The sequence below is a fragment of the Rhamphochromis sp. 'chilingali' genome (assembly GCF_963969265.1).
Source record: "Rhamphochromis sp. 'chilingali' genome assembly, chromosome: 5".
Taxonomy (NCBI): domain Eukaryota; kingdom Metazoa; phylum Chordata; class Actinopteri; order Cichliformes; family Cichlidae; genus Rhamphochromis; species Rhamphochromis sp. 'chilingali'.
Window position 1 is genome coordinate 7,676,394 of NC_137932.1, and position 25,285 is coordinate 7,701,678.

The 25,285-nt window shown below is 41.4% G+C and overlaps 1 protein-coding gene across 3 annotated transcripts; it reads right to left on the reverse strand.

The window, feature by feature from the left end:
- Positions 1-724: 724 nt before the first annotated feature.
- On the reverse strand, positions 725-24,476 carry LOC308397694 (estrogen-related receptor gamma-like). 3 transcript variants are annotated; one of them, XM_080883755.1, is made up of 8 exons: positions 24,090-24,476; positions 19,853-20,104; positions 19,575-19,732; positions 18,221-18,337; positions 8,422-8,532; positions 7,643-7,825; positions 2,448-2,717; positions 725-2,333 (listed from the first exon to the last, which is right to left on the reverse strand). In XM_080883755.1, exons 1-8 carry the CDS (start codon positions 24,143-24,145, stop codon positions 2,089-2,091), a joined length of 1,392 nt encoding a protein of 463 aa, XP_080739881.1. In that variant the 5' UTR covers positions 24,146-24,476; the 3' UTR covers positions 725-2,088. The 3 variants fall into 3 exon arrangements, with proteins under 3 accessions (XP_080739881.1, XP_080739882.1, XP_080739880.1); XM_080883756.1 differs by having other exon boundaries at positions 7,643-7,816; positions 19,847-20,104; XM_080883754.1 differs by having other exon boundaries at positions 19,847-20,104.
- Positions 24,477-25,285: the final 809 nt, after the last annotated feature.

The window sequence follows — 25,285 nt, forward strand, 5'->3', positions numbered from 1 at the left end:
CTGTAAATCTAGCCCAACCTTATTTTTCCTGCTGTATTAAATGCTAAATAATGGAAAGTGAAACAGTGTTACAAAAAAATAATAATAATGAGTTTGTTTTGTAAGGATCACAGTATGATGAAGTGAGTCAAATGCCTCTACTTCTATGAGTCTCAACAGGCAGCTGATGACCAGCACTCTCTGGGGCCACTGTTAGACTTCATTACATTATGGCTGTTAATTATAAATCTCCTTCCAACTGGGCTCAGATGGCCTAAATGTGCCATAATGGGCCCAGCTTGAAAATGACAGTCCATTGTCAGACTGCACGGAATAGACCGCACCCACTTACCAGCTCTTAATGAATTTGTTTCAAACCCCTCTTCGCTTTATCGAGGAAGAAGGGGACACACGGATAATATGAGCTTTTGCATTAAGGGGATCATCTTTATTGCCCAAAAAAATCCACCTGAGAATGAAATAGCACAGCACAGCTCATCCAGACAAAGCTTAATTGCATCTTTAGACATTATCTGTTGGCATAAGACGTGATGTATATACAGCAAGTCATATACGACATACATTTAAACCGCCATTCTGCTGCTACATCTGTTTTTCTCATCACAAAAAAAGCACATTATAGTGTCACAGTACCTTGAGTTAAATAAAGAGCAAGACTTGGACATTTTAATTCCGTGTACTGAGGTTCCTTCCCGAGTTTAATCCCTTCATTTAACAGGTGCGGAAAACAAAGACAGAAAAACGACTCTTCACACAAAACACGCTAACAGATTAACAGAGCGCCATCACCAATTTCCTCAGACTTTATGGCTAAAAGGAAAAGTAGTGCACAAATTTGATCCTACACAGACTTCTATCATAGAAAAGACATCGAGCGCCTCCCTAATCCAGATTATACAGTATGGCAGCCATTATTTATTTTTATTTTTGTATTTTTTACATAGTTAAAGTTATATCTATGGGTCTACACAGCTCTACGACATTATGATCTTCAAGTACAGACTCCACGTTTAATCACGCTGTCTTTCATTTTTAATGATATGATGTTGGTATCAGTGCTGTAGCAGAGAAGCTGGTAAAAAATTATCTTACAATGATATCATTTAAAAATCTTAAAAACAAAAATCATTATCCACTGCAATTGCTCATTAATGCCACATTTATTAAAAGAAAAATAACAAAAGAGCAGAGCCACTTTCTAAATAAATATCACTTCAGTTGCATCATGATATACTCTTTCCCTGAAATTTTCTCTAAACTCCAGATATCAGTTGTTGTTGTATTAGGTGCTGATCATTTAATTGCTTCACTTTAGTCACTGATGTATGAAAGTAGTAGATATGTATATATATATATATATATATATATATATATATATATATATATATATTATAAGATATTTTTGCAATAAACCACAGAGCAGGGATGAAGGTTTATGTGAATGCCTTACAGGCCACATCATATTACTGTGGATATTTGCTGGTATTATTCAATAATATGAGTCTCTACTCTTTGGCAAGACTTACTCTAGTACCTCCTAGGACATGTATACCTTTTCTATACAAAAAGGACAAACAAAACCCAAGTCATAGTAGGTTTTCTAAATGCACTAGAATGCATATTTTACAGGCTTCGAGATGAATAAAGTAATCCACAAGGATTTTCAAGTATCATGTGGTCATTTGAGAAAAGAAGCTCTAAGTTTGGCATGTAACCGTAGATATCTCTAGAAGGCGACTCTTCTGCTTTTAACGCCACCTGTCCATTTGTCTTCATCCTTTGAAGCGGGTCAGCACTCTTAGTTCGGTGTCACAAACGGCAAAGACGACAACGGCCTTGTCACTAAGACACAGCTTGCCGGTTTTACAGCTTTCTTTTCCGCTTTAATTGAATATTTCATTGGTGGAAGGAAGGGTGTGGCTTAAAAAAAAAAACGTTCCTGCCACTTGCAAATTTGAGACTTTACTGTCAAATGCGAACTGATGTGGACAAAAAAACATGGCGTGAAACCCCACGATTACCCGTTATCCTTTACTTCCTCACATGCTAACCCCTGCAGGACGAAGCGAATGGCTGTCTGCGTTCAGGTCAGGCTTTAGCCTCTAGAAGTTCGAGGAAGAGTTTGTGCATAGGCACACGACCGTCCTGCTTGATGCTGCAGAAGTGCTGGATGGCACGAGCAGCTGTCTGACGGAGAAGTGGAAGGGTCATGATCATTTTGCCCGCTCGCCGAGGATCCTCCGGGTGGTGGATGGTCTCGTAGTCCTGCAGGGCTCCGTGAAGGACATCCTGGAGCCTCTGCACTGCCTCTGAGTCCTCAATATGCATCGAGTCTATTAGGAGAGATGAAAGTAAGATCTTAAGCTATGTCAAGAAATTAAAAGGTTTTACTGTAAAAAGAAATGTACAAATTCAGAGGCCAATCTTCATAATAAGAAGCTTCATACCTGAGTTAGCAAGTGCAATAGCTTTGAGTACCACAAACTCCTCCTTCTCTAGCCCCATGGCTTTGTATTTCTTCACCAGCTGCAAGATAGCATTGTTGAGGTCAAGCAGGCCAGCTAGCTTTGACTGCTCCTCATCCATGATGTAATCCTCAGCATACACAAGCTTGTCCTCCAAGGCCAGCGAGCGAAACACCACTCGAAGAATCAAAATCTCCATCCAGCCGCTCTGCAGCAGACTCATCTGGTCCGCCAGAGAGAGCGAAGGGAAGCCTGAAAGGAGAGAGAATAAAGAAAGATTTCCCACATGTCAGCTCACATGTCATGGTTAGTCTTACAAGGCCTGTACAAGACAAGAAACTTTCCTAAGTCTGTGAAAATAACTTCTTTGGATGGAAATAGAGACTTGTGACAGAAAAAACTCAAAAATGAACCTCCTTCATAAACTGAGTGTTGAGCTTGAATGAGGAGGGTATTTAACAGACAGAGAGGGTCTAATGGAAGATGCTATTAGGCTGTGCAATGGGAAGTTCAGTCCTGTCTCTCTACCCTCAACCCCAACTGGTCATAGCAGATGGCTGCCCCTCCCCAAGCCTGGTTCTGCTGGAAGTTTCTTCCTAGAAAAGGGATTTTTCCCTCCTAATGTAAGTGCTTCACCATAGGGCGTCATTTGATTGTTGAGGTTTTCTCTTTATTATTCTTGGGTCTTTACCTCACACTATAAAGCGACTCGAAGTGACTGTTGTTGTGATTTGGCGCTATATAAATAAAACTGAAAATTGAATTGAAGTACAGGATCCAGAATTTTGAAAGTTTAGCCTGATCCATCCTTCCTTTGACCTAGTCCTCAAGTTTTTTGGAAGGGTGGTTACTGGAGTAGTTCACAATTTCCTTTTGTTGCTGACTCAACCTTAAACCACTATAAATTAAATTTTGACTTTCCACATTGTGCAACATGCGACAGATCTCTTAACTCAAACAGATCTTAAATCCCAGCACTAAATACAGAAATTGCAGATCATTGTCTATCCTGAATGTAAAGATCTCGGCCATAACACAATTTCTCACTTTAATGAAACCAGTTTTATGAAAACGTGACTTGAATCTGATAACACTGACTTGCATCGCTTTGGCTTAGAGGGTAAAGCGGGTCACTGGTTGAAAGTCCAGCTCCACCAGTCCTTGTGTTGAAGAGTGCTTGGGAATAATACTAAACACCAAATTGCTGATGCATCAACAGTGTGAGTGTGTGTCCATATGATAAACTAAGCCTGTATAGATTAAATCATTTTATGAATGTGTGCATGAAGGTGTAAATGTGGCTTGTATTGTAGAGCTCAAAACACTACATCTATTTAACATAAAGTTCACTGTGTGGTTCTTACTGTCAAAGACAATTCTTTCCTGTGTCCTGTCCTGAGCCTTGACGCACAAAAGGACTTTAATAGGCTACAGTGGGATTAGGCTACTTATGGGAGTTCTTGCAGTGTTTTCAAGTGCGTTCCTATTTCATTAAACTAATTCAATTAATACATAATAAACCACCTGCAATGATAAACACCAAATGCTCTTTCTCACGTCTTTAGAGCTCCATGCCTATTATACATAACTGTACGGTGATGACACATTGTTATATTGTTATTAGACAAAGCTAACGTTTAGCGTTGTCTCTTAGTTATAAAGTCCTTTGCTTGTATACATTCTGGTCTTACTTTCTGTGAAGCTCAGCTTAGCATAAACCTGGTTATCCATGCTTATTAATATAAGCAATGATAGAGAATTTGCATAAAACAAAATGATTTTACACAAGGGAAGGCCACACGGCAAAGGGCATTACAAAGGACACAGGGAGTGAATAGGTGGTGAATCTAATTACTCTCTGTAGGACGTGCCTGCTTTGATTGACAATTACACCCCACAGGAGTATGATTAAACCCACCCACAGCCCCCGCATAAACCTACATTTACACACATACTTGCACACGTTTACTGTAATTAAATGAATGATTTTACAGAGCGAGGGAGCGGAGTGGGAGGTGTTTGTATTTTTGACACCACTGGTGATTGTTATCAGGATCCACTTCTCTTTACAATCAGTACAGGGACGTCAGTGGCACCCATTTCCCCCCACTATCACTCCCTGATTGATTGGAAAAGCTGTCTGTGCACAATTTTATTGGCCAATAGGGATCAGTATTCCGGCGCAGGATCATCGATCAGAGAGAAAGACCAGCACGAGTACGTGTTTGAGCCTGCATGATGAAATCGCAAGCAATATATTGATAGATTTTGAGGTAAAGTTAAACCATCAATAAAAAGAAAAGATCATGCATTAAATGGACCAGGCAAACATTTACCGAGGGCAACAAGGAGGAAAAAAGTCTTGCACGTGTTTGGATCATATCAACAACGGTGCATGGACAGTCACACTACAGTCACCCTTTAAGCATATTCATTTGACAGCCAACTTGCATCACAGACTCAAAAAGGCCAAAAACAAAGAGGGCAGTTGGTCTTTAGCCAGCTCATCTGCCAGTCCGGCCCTCAGACTTCAGACCACATCACTGTCAATCTGCCTGATAAGAGCAGACAAGGAGGAGGGGGAACAGCCAGGACAGTAGCCACATCACACTCACCTCCCCCTGGGCAAAGAACTCAGATGGCCCGGGCCACTTTGCCCAGGACCCCGATTCTCTCAACAGTGGGGGCCGTGTGTCCTGCCACTCACCCAGAGCTGATGTGACATGGCCATTACGCTGCTAGGAAAGGCCAGTCTTTTTTTAAATACTCGTATTCTGAGTGCATGTGTCTCTTCAATCTACATTTTCTCTTTGTTTCCTGTCAGCTGAGCTTTCTTTATATCTTTTACACCCTCAACCTGTTCCATAAAAGATCCTATTGTCATGTCTGTTCTTCCCTTTTTTGTGTCTTTTATTTTGAGATGCTTGTCATATCCTCTTTGGCCAATCTCATCTGTAATCTGCTTTTTTCTTTATCACCGCTGTGATTTTGATGCCTCTGACACGGTCTAGAAGGCTGAGCACTAAAGGGGCAATGTTTTTAGATAACAGAGTGGTGTCCAGGTTGGGACTTGAGCAGTAACTTTTATTCACACTTAAAAATATCAGATTATTTGAACAGGTCTCACCTGTTTCCACTCTTTATCACTGAGCTTGGCCAACTGGCTCCAGCTTTAAGTGGAAGTAGCATGGATCAATTTATCTAACGATATGTTATAGCGAGTGAAACGTGTGCTGAATACATAGCAGCAGGTTGGGCCTCAAGAGTCGGAATTCAGTGAAATGCCATTTAAAAAATATAATATAACAATAATAATGGAGCCCATGTATTATGTGATTTAAGATAAAAATATATATATCTACATATTAAAGGTTATATGACACTGAAGTAGTTAAAATATTTTCACAGCTTTTTTGTGACATTTCAGAAGTTTGATTAAGATGTGCTTGACATTTTGATTGAATTTTAAAAATCAAAGCCCCCCACCCCCACCCCAAGGTACATGTGCACCGCTGCTCCGCTCTCCCAGTAAACCTTCCACTGGCAAAAGGGCCACAAATACACCCATCACTCGGACTCCCATCTGTCTTGACAGTAAAGAGCCAAACAACGGGAGAAACGCAGACAGCAGGGGCCCCGGGAGGTGAGAAGTGGGTGAGGGGAGTGGGTATTATAAGAGAACAATGGAAACGCTGATGACGGACACCAAACACCAACACACACTCAAATGATTGCTTCATGTTCGCTTCGTAGGGGCGAGCATGGAGGCGAATGTAGGTGAGAGAGGGGTTTTTGTTTGTATTGTAAGCATTTTAGAGATGAGGCATCAACAAAAAAAATCCCAGGTGTTTCCCCTGTCGTGTTTTGGGTCTGGACATATATATATATGTGTATATATGTGTATATGTGTATATATACATATATGTAAGAGCAGAATCAAGACCGATGATAAAACTGTCTGATGAGCTGGTGTGAATAATGATTCAGTTAACCTGCAGTTGAATTCAGTTCCACTGAATGTTAATTTTCCACCTTCACAAACTCACTATGCTGTATTTGCACATGTCAGGAACCACGACTCAAACTTAAAATAAAGGAAAACAAAATATGTTTTCACTGCAAAGCATGGATTTTTTGGATGAATGTCCAACTAGCAGGCCTTATCCTTTTTGTTAAATGATTGTTAGCCAGTCAATATGAAATTGAACAGACTTTTCTTTGAGTCACTACCACTTTCTCTGTTTGATCGCAAATGGAACATCTTTTTTTTTTGTACTGATGATTGAATTTTGAAGACATTAGCTTTAATGGTCTTTTTTTAAATACTATTTTCTGACAAATGAGTTGAATGACTAAATTAAATACAATCAGTAATGAAAATAAAGCCTAAAATGCCATCCCTGTTTTCCACAGTTATTACATTTTCACTTCAGCACCAATCTAAAGCAGTCTCCGTACACTCTGATAACGAAAGTATCCCACTCTTGAAGGCGCTGCAGGATTATGAGAACTCATTTCACCAGTTTGGAGCATCTTGTATCGAAAGGTGGTCCGAAACAACCTCTCAAAGTGTGTAAACTGCTTCTGAATTGTGTTCCTTTAATCATTCCTGGGTCTAAACCTGCAATATCAAAAGCAGATCCAGTCTGCATACCTCTGTGGCACATGATTACAACCATCAACAAAGCTGTATTAATCCCACTAAGCTTTTAGAATGCACTTCCCCTCTGCTTTCTACACGTGCATTCAAAGAAGGAAAAACAAATCTCCGGACATCCTTCCACTGTTCCTGTGTCAGAGGAGAAGCTAAGTGTGCTCCAAGTGCCAGGAGGATTTCCATAATTCAGACTGCACAGGGAGACGCCTGCGGCCCAGGAAATGAATTAAAACTTCCAGGTGGCCGCGACTCATCTGGCTGATATATTAGGAGCACACTTTGGTCAGCAAGGGCACGGCGCATACACACACATACACGCACACACAGGAGCTTGACGGACAGATAACACGCAGCCAAGCCAACATTACCTCCCTCCTCTGGGCTTCCCGTGAGTGTCTTGGCTGCTACAAGTCAGAACAATCCTTCCACTGATCTGATTAGAGACTTAATGGAGCTAATGTGTGCGGTGTGCTTGTGCGAGGAGAGTGAGTGAGGCAGGGGAGACCAGCCGGAATCATACCTGGGATGTGCTTGGCCCAGCCGATGTTGACCACCAATTCTCTGTCAGCCAGGTCGCACAAAGTGGTCAGAGCCTTGATGTCGCTCTCGGGTACCGTGGGATCCGGCATGGCAAAGATGCCCTCTGGCTCAGCAACCAGCAGCAGAGATACCACCTTGTTCTCCACCACACCACCTACAGAGACTAAAATGAGTTAGAGTTTATTAATATCATAACTTTTGATCAATTGATCTCATTGATATTAGGATTTCCTTTGAAGAGAAGACACAAAAGACACACACACTCATGCAAAAGTTAAAAAAAGTGCAAAAAACAAGCATTGCATTGCTAGTGATGCCTGAACAGTCATTATAGTTTTGTATTTTCCTATTTTTTTTATCTGTGTTGCTGTTAACTAAAATGTTTTTATATCTAATTTTAGATTTTAGCTGAGTTTTAGTTGACTAGAATAACCTAAAAAACTTTGCTTTATCCTTGCTTTTCTGGCTTTACTACTGGAGCACGCTCATGTCAGGAGTGACGTCACTCCCAGCTCCAACATCTGACTTCAGAATGCACTGCTAACCTGATGTTTGAAAATGAGGTAGCTTTAAATAAGCACTTAGAATAAAACATTGAAAATTAATTGTATTATAAAGCAATAAAATTTTGTTTGCTTGTGCTTTGACAGACAAAATGACAGAAAACATTAGTGGACTGTTTTGGCTCCCAAACCACAACTTAAACCGTAAGAAATGACTCCATTAACACTTATTAGAACATTTTATTTTTACACTTACATGTTTTTTTCTGTGGCAAGGCATTCTGAGGGTGTAGATATGGGCTGTTCTCGGCATCTATTCTTCTCTTGTACTTTTGTCTGCCACCTCGGACCCGGTCCAGACGCACACCTACATAAACACAAACAGAGGACAATGATGTTTAGCATAGCCACAAACCAGTAATCTTGGAAACTTTCCCAAGCCCGGATAAATGAGGAGGATTTTGTCACGAAGGGCATCCGGCATAAAATCTTGGCCAATTCAAACATGTGGATCATAAAGAATGACAGTCATGTTATAAATATAGATGCCTGTTTGTCCTTTTTTTCATGCTAACGTCCACTCATTTACACAAAATAAATTACTGCCATTTCATTTTGAGTGACATTAAGTGTGTTTGAAACAAATCCTTGTTTAAACTAATGTTTTGAAGGTATATAAATGGCACAGGTAGCTGCTAAGTGTTATATTTAGTTTCTTAGCATTGTTTCACCTCGACCAGATGCTTTTGGTAGCTTGCAACAGAATTCTGACTGAATATTTGATCACTCTTCTTGGCACAATTGGTTGGAATCCAGTTGTGTTCAAGTTTTAACTGTCTAGCTCTTACACTTAGGTTATATATTTGGAGGTAGTCTTCCATACACTTGTGGACTGTACCAGTCCCACTGGCAGCAAAACACCCCCAGAGCATTGTGCTGCCACTACCATGCTTGGCAATAGTAAACACACTGAGCTATTTGACAATAACAGGCAGTAATCTTTGTCTTTTCTGGCCATAAAACTTTTCTCTAGAAGGCATTTGTCAGTGTGGGGAGCTGCGAATTTCAGTGGAGCTCGAAGATGTCAATTTTAGAGGACTGGCTTTTTTTTGGGTTGGCACCGTCTCCGTCCATGGAGATGTAAATCTTGCTTTCCAGTGGCTTGGGAACACTGGTGTTCCAGCAGTTTTCAATCTAAGGCTGGAGACTTGATGGTTCCTGTGTTATTCCTGAACATCATCTCATCTGAGGATGACTGGTTTTCCCATGGACCTTGTACATACATACAGTTGTTTGAACTAATCATCCTGCAATGCAGTTGTGTGCCCACCTAGTGTACCAAAAATACTAGCATTAGCTGATAGCCTAGCACTAAAACCTCTCACGCCAAAATAAAACAAGACAGACTCTACAGCATCAGTGCTGAAATTTCAGACTTTAAAATGGTAGCTTAGAAACCAGCGGTTGATGTCATGGTGGCTATGTCCATCTTTTTTATACAGTTTATGCTCAAATAGCAAATGAAAGTTTCTCATGATGACTAAAAAAAACAAAGTTTGGGTGTCAGGAAAATGCTTTTTTGTCAAACCCAATAAACCCACAGGAAGTTGGTCAATTACCAAGCAAAATATACTGACATCTCAAGGAGAATGGGCAGGACAAGTCTAATGCTGGCACCGCAGCATGCATCCTGTAACATGACACTCAACAACTTTAGAGCAGCTGGTGACAACTGCTCATCTTAACAAGCACTGTGGCAATAACCTAGTCACCATGACGATAGGGATTTAAGTGTGTGTGTGTGTGTGTGTGTGTGTGTGTGTGTGTGTGTGTGTGTGTGTGTGTGTGTGTGTGTGTGTCCAAATGAGGCAGTTCGACGAGGGGAAGCTGATGGGATTTATACTCATGGAATCGCCATGTGTCTCTACAAAGATGAAGCATGCATCCACTGAGGTGAACGTGACTCAGGAACTCTTCAGTAGTGGTGTTGGATTGCCCAATCTACACAGTGTAAATAGCCGTAGTGCCCCTGAATAGATACTTAATGGCATTGGCATCAGTAAGAGACACGCCAAGGGTATTTGCTCACTTGACACCTCACAGTAATACCCCACGCCTTTGAGCCTGCAGCCTTCTGTACTTAGTCTTACTTCTGCAGATATTTATGTACCGCTTACATCAACATTAAGAACATCAAATAAGGTTCTCTTAGTCAGACATGCAAGATGTGTTTTGCGGTTTTATCACTTGCATACCAGTGGTTTGTAAAGCTATTTTACAGGTGTGATTTACTATAACATATAATTCCATAGAATTTATTTAAAGAATTTCTACTTTATGAGTTAATGTACCATGAAGAGAGACAAAGGTGAGCTAGAGGAGAGGTTTGTGCATAGCAATCTGCCTGGTAACCTTTACTGTAAGCCAACAGGATATTAACAACTATCAAACTGCATGTGTTTACACTTTTAAAAAAGTGGACATGTCTGACACACAAACACCAAATCAATGTGTACTTATCTCTGCATCATCCACAAATTATATATTACACAGCGCCTATTATTCAGCCAGCCTCATTACAGTCAGAGTATTATGTACAAATTGACAAGTGTCTATTTGTACATAATACTCTCAGCAAATATATCAGTAATGAATACTTCACAGAAGTGTGCGTCGGAGTTTTGCTGTGTGATCTGCTCACTGGTTTGGCACCAGAGTTCAACAATATTTGCATTAAAATAAAAAACCAGAGTAGGGTTCCCAGATGTTTATCTATCTATCTATCTATCTATCTATACACATTTTAGGGGTGCAACAATACATGTATCGGTATTGAACCGTTCGATACAGTGCTTTTCGGTTCGGTACGGTTCGGTACGCATATGCATCGACACAAAATTTTTAATTTATTTTATCAACTTTTCTTCTGACGATGCTGTCTGTGTTGAGAGCTCAGTGGATCTGCGTTTTACTACTCCGCCTAGGCTGCACTGTCGAGCGCAGATCCACTGAGCGCAGCGCAAGCTAGTGAGACAGAAGTTAAGCTTGTTGCAACATGGCAACTGCCTCAACGCTACCCAAAATTGAACCTACCCCACCCTCATTCAGATCTGGCGTTTGGAACTATTTCGGTTTTCATGTGAAGTATGACCCCGATGGACAAAAATAAAACAGTATGTTGGATGTGCCACGCAATGCTCAATTGGTGGGAACTAGTGCGTTAGCGCAGTTAGCTCGTTAACGTGTTGACGCCGTCCAGCCCCACGCACGGGGCGATCCGCGGTAACTCGTTAACGGAGATTTGCTGCGTTATGGCGTTAACGTAATTTTAATGAGATTAACGCTGACAGCACTAGTGGGAACAGAACGAATATGACTGCACATTTACTCCGACATCATCCTAGTGCAAAGACAAGTGGAAGCAGACAAAAACAACAAGCACGCATGCTACAAACTTTACCTGAGTCATTTAGACAGCCGTTAGCACATGATTCTCCTTATGGGGACCTGATATGTTTAATAGGCCTCTTTTTTTAAATTTGTTTACATATTTGGTAATATCCAGCTGTATAATTCAAAAGGGATTTCTTAGTCATTTTTAAGCTAAATGAACAGTTCTTTAGGTGCTACAAAGCAGTTTTCAATATCAACTACTCAAAAGAAGCTGTAATACATAAATGATTTGCATCTCTGTAATATAACTTACATGTGCAACAAAAATAGCATCCAACCATTCACCTAAAGTACAGAACCACGGGGTAATCATACTTTTAGACCGCACATAAAATATGAACACAGCCACTGTAACCTGCTTGAACCCTTGAGCTGAGCCATCAACATCTTACTGTTCAAGATACAAGATTCGAAGTGTTTATTATCATGTGTCACAAGAGACAAAGGCATTTCTCTGTGCAATGAAATTCTTTCTTTGCTGTCCACCCACAGATTCCGATTAATATATACAATAGAAATAGAACATAAAAATACAAATAGTACAAATAAATAAATGAAGACAGAAAGGGAGACAAAATATGGAGATTTGAAACAGGAATGTGTGAAGACAAATGTGACATGCAAGGGAATAATTGGTAGCTGCTTCCTAAAACAGGGATGGGCAATTCATTTCTCAATGGGCCACATGAGAAACTGGGACTGCTGTGGAAGGCCACACACTAATATTGGTGAAACTGGGACTGTTGTGGAGGGCCACACACTAATATTGGTGAAACTGGGACTGTTGTGGAGAGCCATATGCCAGTATTGGTGAAACTGGGACTGTTGTGGAAAGCCACACACTAATATTGGTGAAACTGGGACTGTTGTGGAGGGCCACACACTAATATTGGTGAAACTGGGACTGTTGTGGAGGGCCACACACTAATATTGGTGAAACTGGGACTGTTGTGGAGAGCCATATGCCAGTATTGGTGAAACTGGGACTGTTGTGGAGGGCCACACACTAATATTTGTGAAACTGGGACTGTTGTGGAGGGCCACACACTAATATTGGTGAAACTGGGACTGTTGTGGAGAGCCATATGCCAGTATTGGTGAAACTGGGACTGTTGTGGAGGGCCACACACTAATATTGGTGAAACTGGGACTGTTGTGGAGGGCCACACACTAATATTGGTGAAACTGGGACTGTTGTAGAGGGCCACACACTAATATTGGTGAAACTGGGACTGTTGTGGAGAGCCATATGCCAGTATTGGTGAAACTGGGACTGTTGTGGAGGGCCACACACTAATATTGGTGAAACTGGGACTGTTGTGGAGGGCCACACACTAATATTGGTGAAACTGGGACTGTTGTGGAGGGCCACACACTAATATTGGTGAAACTGGGACTGTTGTGGAGGGCCACACACTAATATTGGTGAAACTGGGACTGTTGTGGAGGGCCACACACTAATATTGGTGAAACTGGGACTGTTGTGGAGGGCCACACACTAATATTGGTGAAACTGGGACTGTTGTGGAGAGCCATATGCCAGTATTGGTGAAACTGGGACTGTTGTGGAGGGCCACACACTAATATTGGTGAAACTGGGACTGTTGTGGAGGGCCACACACTAATATTGGTGAAACTGGGACTGTTGTGGAGAGCCATATGCCAGTATTGGTGAAACTGGGACTGTTGTGGAGGGCCACACACTAATATTTGTGAAACTGGGACTGTTGTGGAGGGCCACACACTAATATTGGTGAAACTGGGACTGTTGTGGAGAGCCATATGCCAGTATTGGTGAAACTGGGACTGTTGTGGAGGGCCACACACTAATATTGGTGAAACTGGGACTGTTGTGGAGGGCCACACACTAATATTGGTGAAACTGGGACTGTTGTAGAGGGCCACACACTAATATTGGTGAAACTGGGACTGTTGTGGAGAGCCATATGCCAGTATTGGTGAAACTGGGACTGTTGTGGAGGGCCACACACTAATATTGGTGAAACTGGGACTGTTGTGGAGGGCCACACACTAATATTGGTGAAACTGGGACTGTTGTGGAGGGCCACACACTAATATTGGTGAAACTGGGACTGTTGTGGAGGGCCACACACTAATATTGGTGAAACTGGGACTGTTGTGGAGGGCCACACACTAATATTGGTGAAACTGGGACTGTTGTGGAGAGCCATATGCCAGTATTGGTGAAACTGGGACTGTTGTGGAAAGCCACACACTAATATTGGTGAAACCGGGACGGCTGTGGAGGGCCACATACCAATATTGGTGAAACTGGGACTGTTGTGGCACAACAATATTGTTGTGCAGCCCTCCAAAACAGCCCCAATTTCTCATGTGGCACCTTGGACAAAATAAATTGTTAATGCTTGTCCTAAACTGTATGCCTTATTATCTATTGTAATCCAAATGGGAATGTATTTTACAAAATTTTGCAAATTCTTACAAAATTGAAATCATGTTGTATTAGGTAAGCCCTGAAACCTATGATCGGGGCATGAACCTAATGAGTTTAGATCATAAATCAAGTGAAAAGTAAAGTTATATTCCTATACACTTCTATATATTCTGACTTCCCTTTATAACCAGGGGTCGTGTTCGTCTTCATTTTCATCTTTTATATACAGTCTATGGTCATACTTTTAATATACTGTGCTTCACAAGAGCAAGAAAGAAAACTTAATATCAATATGGATGCAGAACATCAATGACATACAAATAAATTTAGATCACGTGTTCGCTAAGTTTTAAGATTTGTGAAGACTGAGAAGTTAAAGCTGAAGAAGATGAGCAAGGTATTAAAGGAGAGATTGGTTGTGGAAAGTTAATGCCCCCTGACCTGCTGGTGATGTCATAAAGGGCAAGTATGGATTAGCTGGATGAGGATGTGGGTGCCTCCTATGTGTTGTTATTAGATTTAACACCGTTGGCAAACGGGATTCAGTCAAACACTTTTTTGTGGTTTGATTAGTAGAAAAAAATGAGCTTTCATGCAGGTATATTTGTTTCCACTCACATGTGAGAGTTACAACACACATCAGAACTGAGTGTAAGTTTTCACAGTGGAATGTGCTGACAACCAGAGGGCCAAGAATAGCTTTTGTGGATAACAAAACAGATATTCACGCACACCTCCTTCCTGTTCCTCTGAACAGCCCATCTCAGTTTGATAAACAGGGAGTAGTCATATTTATTTTTTGCCTCTTACATCAGACCATCTTCCTTTGAAGGGATATGGACTTCCACATGAGACGCTTTTACAGGTTCCTAAAATGCACCCTGCATACATACAGGTGGTTGAGAAACAGAGAAATCCAGCCGCTGATCCAGACTGATCCTTGTTAGCGTGGTTTAGTGTTTAGTATAAACAATCCCAACACTCCTCGGATATTGCGACAAATATACACATGGTGCTACTAACAGCACTGTGGCGTTATCTTTCCTCTGTCCTGATGCTTTTCTCAGAATGCTGATTAATGCTGAATGATTAACACCCCTAAGAAAAGGTAACTCCAGCCGGGAGGAAGTAGAGATTAGACAGTAAGACAAAACAGAAAGGTGGGGGCTAGTCAGGGAATTGTTGCACCATTGGCCATATTTCTTAGAAACATAAACCATTAAACCATAAAAACACAGAATCACATAGTTTCTGCTTTATAACATCTATTTTCAAAATAATTTTCACATTTCCTAAAATACTAATTTTTACTGTTCTGAGTAGCACTAGCAACTGTAGAAATGGGGACTAAACAAAGCTTAATCAAATCCTGCCTGAGGTCTATGTGTCTTTTAGCTGTGTTTTTAATATGGCTCTGACTCTCCCCATTAAACCTCACAGCTCCTCTGTCTCTGGCTTTACTACGGCCTCCCCAGGGAAGAGCGGCATTACGATACACGATGAAGCGCATTACGAGGGCGCTTACAGCCAGAGTTACGAGGGGCAGTTCCCATTTCATGGAGGTCCAGGAGTCCCACAAGGCATCTGGAGGAATTTATGAGGGAGGAGGGAAAGCAAAGAGAAGAGAGGGCTGAGAGGTAGACTGGGATGCTGCTGATGCCCCCACCCCTCCCCCGCCACGCACCCATCCCATTAAAAGCAGCTAATTTAGAAGAAGGGCAGAGACAGTCCTGCTCACAAGAACACAGTGGCATGAGCATAAATATGGCTGCTGCTGACTGACATGTTTAAACACAAACACGTGTAAAGATGCTATTATTCTGTATATCAATAACTTACAAGCACATTTATACACAGCTGCAATGACCAGATGCTGTTGTGTGCTTAGCAACGAAGAGGTGGTATTAAATTATCATTGCACTTTATTGCAACCTGGGTCGCATTTTAGCAATTGTTACCCATTGTTTCTATTGGTTTAGCATTAGACCAAAAAAAGTAGCTGGAGTCATCTGAGAAGTTGACAAACCAAACCAAACCAAAAGAGAGGCTGCCCGAAATTATGATAATCTGTCAGCAGACAGGCCATAATATATGCTCTCTAGGTTTTATATGATGGACATTAAGTCTTGAAATTTGTGAGACAGCGTACGTCACGGGAGAGTAGAAACTTGTCGGGCTACTCCCTTATTCCCAGCAGATAGATCCACATATTTGATTTGGCACAGATTTTTACGCAGGATGCCCTTCCTGATCCAACCCTCCAAGGCGTTTGTGTTTCGTCAAGGCCTCAAACTTGGAACATTTCACTTCTCAGTGAACAACACAATGAGCTATCAAATTCCACCGACAGCATCTCTGACTGCTCATATTCACTGAATTTGGGATCTAATCATTTATTTTGCAGACAGAGAAAGTTAGATCCACTTTTATGGAATCTAATGAGAACTTTCTGTGAAGCCCATCAACCTGCAAACTGCGTTTAACATTCAGAGGAGGATTGCAAATGCAAAGAGGTAACGGTATATCTGTTGCAGCAGCCATTGTTGTGTTATGAGCCTATGTTTTTAAGACATAACTCTTAAGGAAGAAAAAGGTCTTTAATTTTAAAAAGAAAATGGTAAAATCAATATAGAGATGAAATCAAACCAGAACAGTGCTGACCCAGAAGAAACAGAACCTTTACTAAGGAAAAAACAAACGCCAATAGCAATAAAGCAGCATGGTGAGTTTTTTGTTAGACCCTGCATGATGCACAGAGGTTGACATGCCTCTGATGCACAGGATTGGTCCGTTTTCTGGGGATCAGTGAAGATAATGCAATGGGTAACTACATCCCTCTTGTATTCTGCCTGTCACCAAAACATAATAAATGAGAAAATAAAGAGAAAAAGCACAGGTTCAGAAAGGCAGCTGACACTTCCCTCGCGTCTTCCACTTTGACCCACATGCCTTTGAAGATTAGAACGCCATCTTTCTAGCTTTCATACGTGGAGATTAAAATGGATGAAGCTATCACAACTGTGTACCCAGCTGAATTAATCCATAGTTTGAAAACACTGAATAAAGGTTTTTGATTTCAATATGGCTCTTGTGAATTACATGGTGTGTGATGCTGACAACAATGCCTAATAATTCTATTTACTCTCTCTTATGCCTTGGATTTCACCCCCCACCCACCCACTCATGCGTTTCATCAGCTCCCCTCTCTCTTCCTTATCTTCTCGTGGACATACGCAGAAGGCAACGAGTGGCCGGTACTGTAGGAGGTCGCTAATGTTTTCCTTTTTGAGTCACTTCTAAATCTGGATAATATGTCACACCGCAGGCACATAGTGACACTAAAGGAGCACCTGACCACACTCACAGAGTACCAGTGGAACATATTTACCACTGTCATCTCATGTTTTTGAGCATGTATGATGAAATTTTGCAGGGTGGACCTTAGCTATAGAAAAAAGGCAGGAACATGAAAGCTCATTGCTAAACTTATTTGATGTATTGTATTGTAGTAGTATTTAATAAGTATAAATACTCTGTAAGGTGACTGGGATCTGTTAGCACAGATCCTATAATTCTGATGTAAGAAGTGGCAGAATGTTATTGATTACTGCAAAACAGCAGGCTCAGTAGGCTTTAATAGGTAACTTATCCCATTCTAGTTTAATCTGCCCTTAAACTCTCTTCTGTTTTACATTTGATGCAGCTCACAGCGCGCTCTGTTATCTTAATAGCTGCTGCAGCACTGCTCACACACCTACACAAGTTGGCACATGTCCATAGGCTATTTCAGAGGAAGACTCATGAAGCAAAGACTGACACAGATGAGCAGTTATTAGCTTTCTCCTCCCTCTGCATTGTTCAAACTTGTGTTTACCACACATACAAATTACCTACACACACGCACCTCGTAGCCGGAACAGAGGGCTTGAAGTTTAACTGTCAGAAGTTTTAGGTTTCATTTGAGTTTACACAACTACTGTCAAGGGTTTACTAGGTTATTGTTTAGAGGAATGCACTACAAAGTAATTGCAGTCAGACTTGTATTAGGCTTCACTCTCTTTCTCAACTGTCTGAAAGAGGAGATTTGAAATTCTGCCACCGACTGATCGATCTCAGAAAAAAAGGCAGCTCGAGTAAGGTTTTGACAAGGATCGGAAAAGGATTTTTTTTTTAGGATATAGCTGACCTTCTCTCAACATGCCCACTGCCAGACATTTCACAAATCGACAAGCCTGGCAAGATTTCCGTCTTCTCTTGGTGATTTCACATTCATTGGATGCTGGACAGCTGTATTCGATGTTACCTGGAGGATAACAAGTGAGAAGGGGGGGGGGGGGGGGGGACTTAGTAGTTGCTTTGCAAACAATGAAGCAGCAATTCAGTATTACTCATTGTCACTGCTATCTCAATGTTATGTCTGAGAAAGTGTTGAGATTACACAGCAAACCTCACTGGCATCTGTAAAGGATCTAAACTGAGGTACTTTTGAGAAACAGAATTTTTTTTCAAAAGGAAATGTTATAATTTAAACCAAGGCTGAGATACTTAGACTTAGAGCTTTTTATTGTCATTGTGCAGTTTCTTGCACAGTGAAATTGGGTAGATTGGGTAGATACGCTGACTTTAAGGTTGTAGTTCTTTAGACTGTTCCTTATTTGCACCATGTTGGATCTCAGGTTTTCTGTTATGTATTTGTGGTCTTACCCCATAACTGACTGATTACCCTAACAAGTTAATTTCACTATAAAGTTGTGGTAAATTATACCAGAGGGTTAATGTATTTGTGGTCTCGACTTGTAACTGACCCTGATTACCCTGATAAGTGATCCTGATTACCCTATTAAGTAAATTTCACTATAAGGTTGTGGTAAATGTCCACATTTTAAAAAAATACAAAACCATACATGTTCTCCACACTAACTGGCAACCCAAGGTGTATGTTAAGTCTGATGGCTTTCTGCCAGTTGGGGGTGCTTTTAGCTGCCACCCTTGATCAGCGATAGGAAGTATCTGATGAGCCAGATCTGCTTTGTCTGATGCGACAGCCAGTGAAGCTTGCTCTGTGAACTCATCTAGAGTAGCCAACTTCTAGAGGCCTAAACTAAACGCTTCCTGTCAGGCTCCTGAGCTGGGCCAAGAGGGGACAATCCCTTTAAAACACACAAACTGCATGCTGCCGGCTCTCCTTGCTGACTTCCTTCAGGGCTGAAGCGATTGCGCACACATGTCAAGCTTTAAACCTAAACTCAGCGATGTTGACTATACACACAGTGGTCTAAGTATAACTGCATATCAGCTGCTTGCGAGCAGATCTTTATTTAAAGCCTTTCTGCAGTTTTGAAGGCGGAAGCTTGTGAGCTAACTGATCAGGGCTTGTTTTTCCCAAAACAAATGATCAGGGAACATCTACACCTTGTTGCTCCTAAAACAGGTTTATATGATGCAGGAAGGCATTATCAGCCATGCTAATCACAATAAATGCGGTTACTGAAACTGAGCGTGTTTGTGAAGGTGTGTTTTATATACAGTGCCAGTCTCACCCTGGATGGTCCTCTTAAAGAAGGCCTTACAAGCTTCACAAGAGGCCACACCATAGTGGTAGCCAGACGCCACGTCACCACACACTAGACATAGGCGCTTGGCGACAGAGCCCAGCATGAATTCGCACTTGACTTGGCCTTCTTCCTCACCAAACCTCCTGGAGAGAAAAAGGAAGAGTAAAAATAAGGGTAAAACATAGATATAGTAATAATATCATTTCACATACAAAATGGAGTAAAACAGATGAAATAAAGGAGAATATGATACATACACCAACCTATTTGCTCCTCCATTACTGGCCAACCCCGCTGTGTGACTAAAGAGGCCTGGTGAGTCCTGCCCATTATTGTGATTGTGGCCTTTGGTGAGAGGACCGTAGCTGGAGTTTGTGTCCGAGGAAGAGCTTCCAGGACTGGGCTGGGCCGGGCTGACATCACCCTGAGAGCTGGGGCTGGGGCTGGAAGGCTCACGCTTTATAGAAGAGGGACAGGTGGGGTCCAAGCCCCTCACTGACATCCTGTCCAGATGCCTGGAGACAAAAAAAAAAAAGAAAAAAGAAAAAAAGAATTTAATACATATGATGTGTGTATGCATCTTATTTTAATATATATCTATGTTGGAGAATTTGAAGTCATCTTTATTTAATGAGTCACTTTGATATTGCTATTAATATTTGCAGCTGACCTTCAGGTCGGTGGGCTTTGATTAGTTTTATATTAGTTTTATTAGTTCTGGCATCATCTACACAGATAGCAATCGTGTAATGAATATACTTGAAATTAATATATGGATTCACATCTCTTCACAAACACAGGTATGTATTTGTTGGCTAAAAGGTTTAAAAAAAGAATGAGAAAGGCCATAGTTTCTGTTGAATACATCAGTTTTTTAATTTCACAAATCCACAACGCTTCAACAACACCACATACCAGTTTCCACATCCGTCCGAGTGTTAGAGAAACCAGCCGTTTGTGATTTCCCCCATATGCAAAGCTGCTGTTCATTACACTGCTTTGTTTTCAGAGAAGCGATTGCTTAAGCAAACCTAGGAAAATAGCTAAACCAGCAATCATCCACACCGTCATGTTCAATCCAAATATACTCACATTCCTTCCACTTTTATTGCCTATTGTCTTCAATCTATTTTCTCTTTGTTTCTCTCATTTACCAAATTTGACCTGATAAACTGCCTGAAGCCTACACCAGATACAACAACTGAGCAGGTGTTTTTTGTAAGAAATATAAAGTGGAAAGTACAGCTTTTGTTAGAAGTCAATCCTTAACTAAATGAAAGAATGTATTTATATATTTAAATAAAATCTTTCCATTATTAGTTATATAATAAAAGCTGGAAATAAATCTTCTCCTAGGCCTGCATGTTAAAGTGTGTATCATGGCTCTATTATTGGATTAGGATGTGACCACAACAGACTCTCTGTCACCATGCCGAGGAGAAAAAGCATTTGAAACCAGCTGAAGCGTACAGTAGGCTTGCAGGCATGTGATCTGCGCTCACACACACACCTGCGCACACGCTCGCTCGCATTGTGGCGTCAGACTTTTGTGCGTGGATGTAAAAATAAAAAACGTAGTCTTCACCGCATACACTTCAGATTCCTACGATCGGGAACACACTACACCTCCTGGCACGCACATTCTTACGGACACATTGTCAAAGCATGTGTCTTCATAAACACCCTAACACTTACATTGCATGCAGCTCTTTGACGCCAGGCCTAACTTCCAAAACAAAAACCCCAAAAAAGAAAACTGCTGTACACACACCCCACACACTATCCGTACATCTCTCCCACTCTATTCTTGGCTTGTTGAGGTTGAGGTCCAATTCAGCCGGTTTCCTGCCATGTAAATCAGCAGCTTCCAATCACAACTTATTTGGTAGGCAAAAAGACTGGCTGCTTTTAACCACCCACTGAGTAAACCATGGCCACGCGCTACTGACCCCTCTACAAGCCCACAAAAACATACACGGACACGCACAGTAAGGCACTGAGCAAGACAACTAAGGTCTTGATAGGAAAACCAAACAACTGTACCAGTGTTATCACAGCGACTGCTGCCTTCAAAGAGCTTGGAAATCAAAGCTCAACTGCTTTGGTGCAGTAGAATAAATCCGAAGTAGCAGAATCAAAGACGTTCGAGCACCAAAAACTGTGGCTGAGCTTTTAACCAAGTTGCCTTCTCTAAATCAAATTACAACCTTTAGAAATACTGTTGCAGTTTGGCAACTTTTGCCCATTTACATATCAGAGTAGCATCGCCGTTCATTTGCGATCCTGTTACTCTTGTCTTCCAGCAGATAAAAAGTCTAGGATACACTCTCCTCTGAGCCCAAGCTGCTTTGCTCTCCCACAGCCACCTGCAGCTGGAAACGACCCCACACGGTGCTGCAGAGTGGAAGAATTTTCACCGCAGTACTTTTCAAAAAAAAGTGCTATTTTTACAATAAAATACTGTTGCTTATGGTGCCTTAAATGTTTAATTTTATCCCTATGATGCCATTTTGCTCCTGCACTCCCCGCCGCTGCATCTCCACCCTCTCCAATCCAATTCAAAGACTATAATAACAGCACAGTGAATAGATTTCAGTTTCCTTTTAAAATGACTCACTGGTAGTCTCAATGGCTATCCATCACAGGTGTCCATAATGCTGTGTCGAGTCCCTGACAGGTACAGAGTGAGGCATTTTGCTTTCATAATGAAATTGCATTAGAGTGGGGTGATCAGATGTGATGTGATATTCACTCTGACAGATTACTAATCTACAACTCCACATAAAAGCCCATCAAAAAACGGTTGGTGCAGCTTGTACAGCTCAGTGCAGCAGGGACAAATCATTGTGTGTGTGTTTGGTTGGGGTGGGGTATTCAAAGTTATTATACCAGTATCCAAAACAACTCTAACTGCATCTTGGCAACAGCAACAAGAAGACAAAAAGACGGAGAGACCGACAAGAGGCGGGAGGAAATTACACGGGAGGCAGACAGATAGAGGGAGCGTGAAAAAACCAGAGAGGGACGGAGAGAAAAGGGGCAGTCCTGAGGCTCATTAACCTGGGGGGTAAGGGAGGGGGGGTACTTTCTTTGAAAAGGAGCAAAGTCATAATGCAGACAACAATGACCCGGCTGCGTGGAGGCAGGGAATGAGATTGAGGGGAAAATAGGGAGGGAAGAAAATCTCAAAAACTGATCACAATACGCTAAGAAAATAGAGCAAAATAGATTTATTTAAAAGCCTCGAAGGAAGAGAAGTCTTTGTTTAATACTATAAAACCTCCCCAAAAACTTCAAGGGCCTGTTGACTAACCTTTTAGCTCCAAACCTTAGGGAGAGCAATTGAGGTCAGCGGGGTCTCAGCAGTGTTTTTATTACTAATGAGCCAGAGATGAGCAGGGATCAGAGGCACCCCGAGCGGCCGTAAGAGCCTTAGTCAGGCTTTGGATGAAGCACAGAGATGCGGCACCCGTGGCTGGAGCTTGGGTCGGCGGGAAACATGGATAGCGTGCCATTCACAGGGATCATCTGCGGCCGCCATCACCTTTTCTAACGTTCCTTATCCGGTTGCTTGTGTCACAAACAATCAGGGAAACAGCGCACTCACATGTCTGCTAGATTTCTGTCTTCGTTCCCGCGCTCTCCCGAGGAATCTTACTCTAAATCAAATATTCGATCACATTGATTACGCCGCCGTGATGATAATGAACCAATTTTTTGTGTTTCTGTTTGTGATTACAGACAAAACAAGCAATCAAAAAAAAAAAAAACCCCTGCAAACTCGCAATCAAACAGCTGCTTGACTTTTCTTTTCCCATTTGCATTGTTCTTGTGGAGGATTTTTACCAGCCTTGGATGACACAAGCCACCACTAGTTACCTCTAACCTGGCCTTGCCTGCTTACCCTCACTATCAACAAACAAACAATGAACAATGGCAACTGTGATCAATCCAAACAAACCTTCACACTCATAAAAGTTTGATCTCAACGTACCCAAGGCACATAAAACGTTAATGAAAGTGTTCAAAGAGCAAGAGCTGGAAAGGACTGCAGGCCTAAATTAACATGAACGTGAACTCAAATATTTACACAACATCATGTCAAAAGAAGACAAGATGACACAGATAAGGGTGTGTGTGTGTGCTGATGTGTATTCTTCTGAACAGAACAATGAGAACAAGGTAAATGATCAAGACAAGATGAGCAACTTCTTTTTCTTTAAAGGTGGCGTAAACAGTGATGATGCTGCACCACAGAAAACACTTTTTTAACCCCCTCCCCCCGTCACCCTCTGCAATAAAGATTGTCACAGGCCACGTCTGTTTTGCAATAATGATTTGAGTATATCGCAAATACAGAGAAACAGTGAGTCAGTCGATGTGATGAAGCAGCTGTCAAGTATGGCGTGAACACAATCTTGGCTTCATCTGCACTTTGTACTGTTTGAGAGGACACCCTTCAGGTTCTGTGGAGTCATTCTGCTATAAGACAGTACTTACTCTGTGTTAGAGTGGTAGGTGAAACACTCCGGGAGGTAGAGGTCGACTAAATCCATGTGAACTCTGTCACCATGCTCTGAAGAGGAGGAAATGTTCTGTCCAGGGACGTCTGCTTCTGCCCGCCTCCTCCACCTTCCCTGGATCTGTCCTGTCCTTCTGCTCGACAGCTTTTATGCGCTATTATCTATCACTGCACCGTTTCTCACTTTCTATATATTCGGCCTCAAAAGTTTGTCTCCATCTACTGCCTTTCCCTCTATTGTATCACACTATCAGCTCCACTCATTCTCCCTGCGTCTGTATTCCTGTCACTCACTCTTCTCACCAACAGCCTCTGGCTGCCTTTGAAGTCCTGACTGTTGTGACTGGAAGCTGTGTGTGACAAGGGTCTCCAAGTAAAAGCCGGCCCTCAAGAACACCCAGCCACACAATTTGAATGGCCATCCCCCAGAAGGTTGAGCTTGCAACTGATTGGCTGCCCTCTAAGCCAATGAGAGACATGGCTACTGGGGCAGGTGGATAAATGGAGAGGATGACTTTAACATGTTTTAGTTATGAGAAAAATCCAAATATGTAACAGGTATTATTTACTGTTGTATTGCTACTTTAGATTAAAAAGACACTAAATATATCACAAATCTCTTAATATGCATATTAGTGTACATCTTATGGGATAATCTTTATATGGTTCTCTCAAAGCATCGTAACAACAACAACTACAGACAACTACAGGACATTTAAATTGCAATTCAATAGTGTGTGTCCAGTTTCTGCAGCTTATCAGATATATTTAGTCTAATTTGGTTTGAAGTTAGAATGAAAGAACTATGATCAGTAGTTGGTTTATATTTTAAGCAAAAACCTTATATACATATTGAATATTTCTAGGTTCAGGAAATAAGAAGTAAACCAACACTGAAAATGATTTTTAGATGCTGCATTACTCATATCCATTTTTAAAAAAAAAATCTATAACACAGTAGGTGTTACCAGCCATGTAAAATAATTTCTAAATGCTGAGCTGAAAAATGTCTTCATTCCCCTCCATCAATCAAAACAGGCGGCGCAATAAACAAATATATGAATGTCTACTCACACAAAGACATTTGCACGATTTCTACCTTGGCCTTAACTGACTTACTGCTGTTCTAATGAGCTATACTTGGAAGCCTAACGTGATGGCTTTCGCTCGCTAA

Coding starts and splice junctions, on each gene's coding strand:
- LOC308397694 (XM_080883754.1), bottom strand. CDS start 24,145: ATGGATTTAGTCGACCTCTACCTCCCGGAGTGTTTCACCTACCACTCT. Junction 19,733..19,846: donor GGAGGAGCAAATAGGTTGGT/GTATGTATCATA, acceptor TTTTCTCTCCAG/GAGGTTTGGTGAGGAAGAAG. Junction 7,826..8,421: donor CTTGCCACAGAAAAAAACAT/GTAAGTGTAAAA, acceptor AACTCATTTTAG/TCTCTGTAGGTGGTGTGGTG.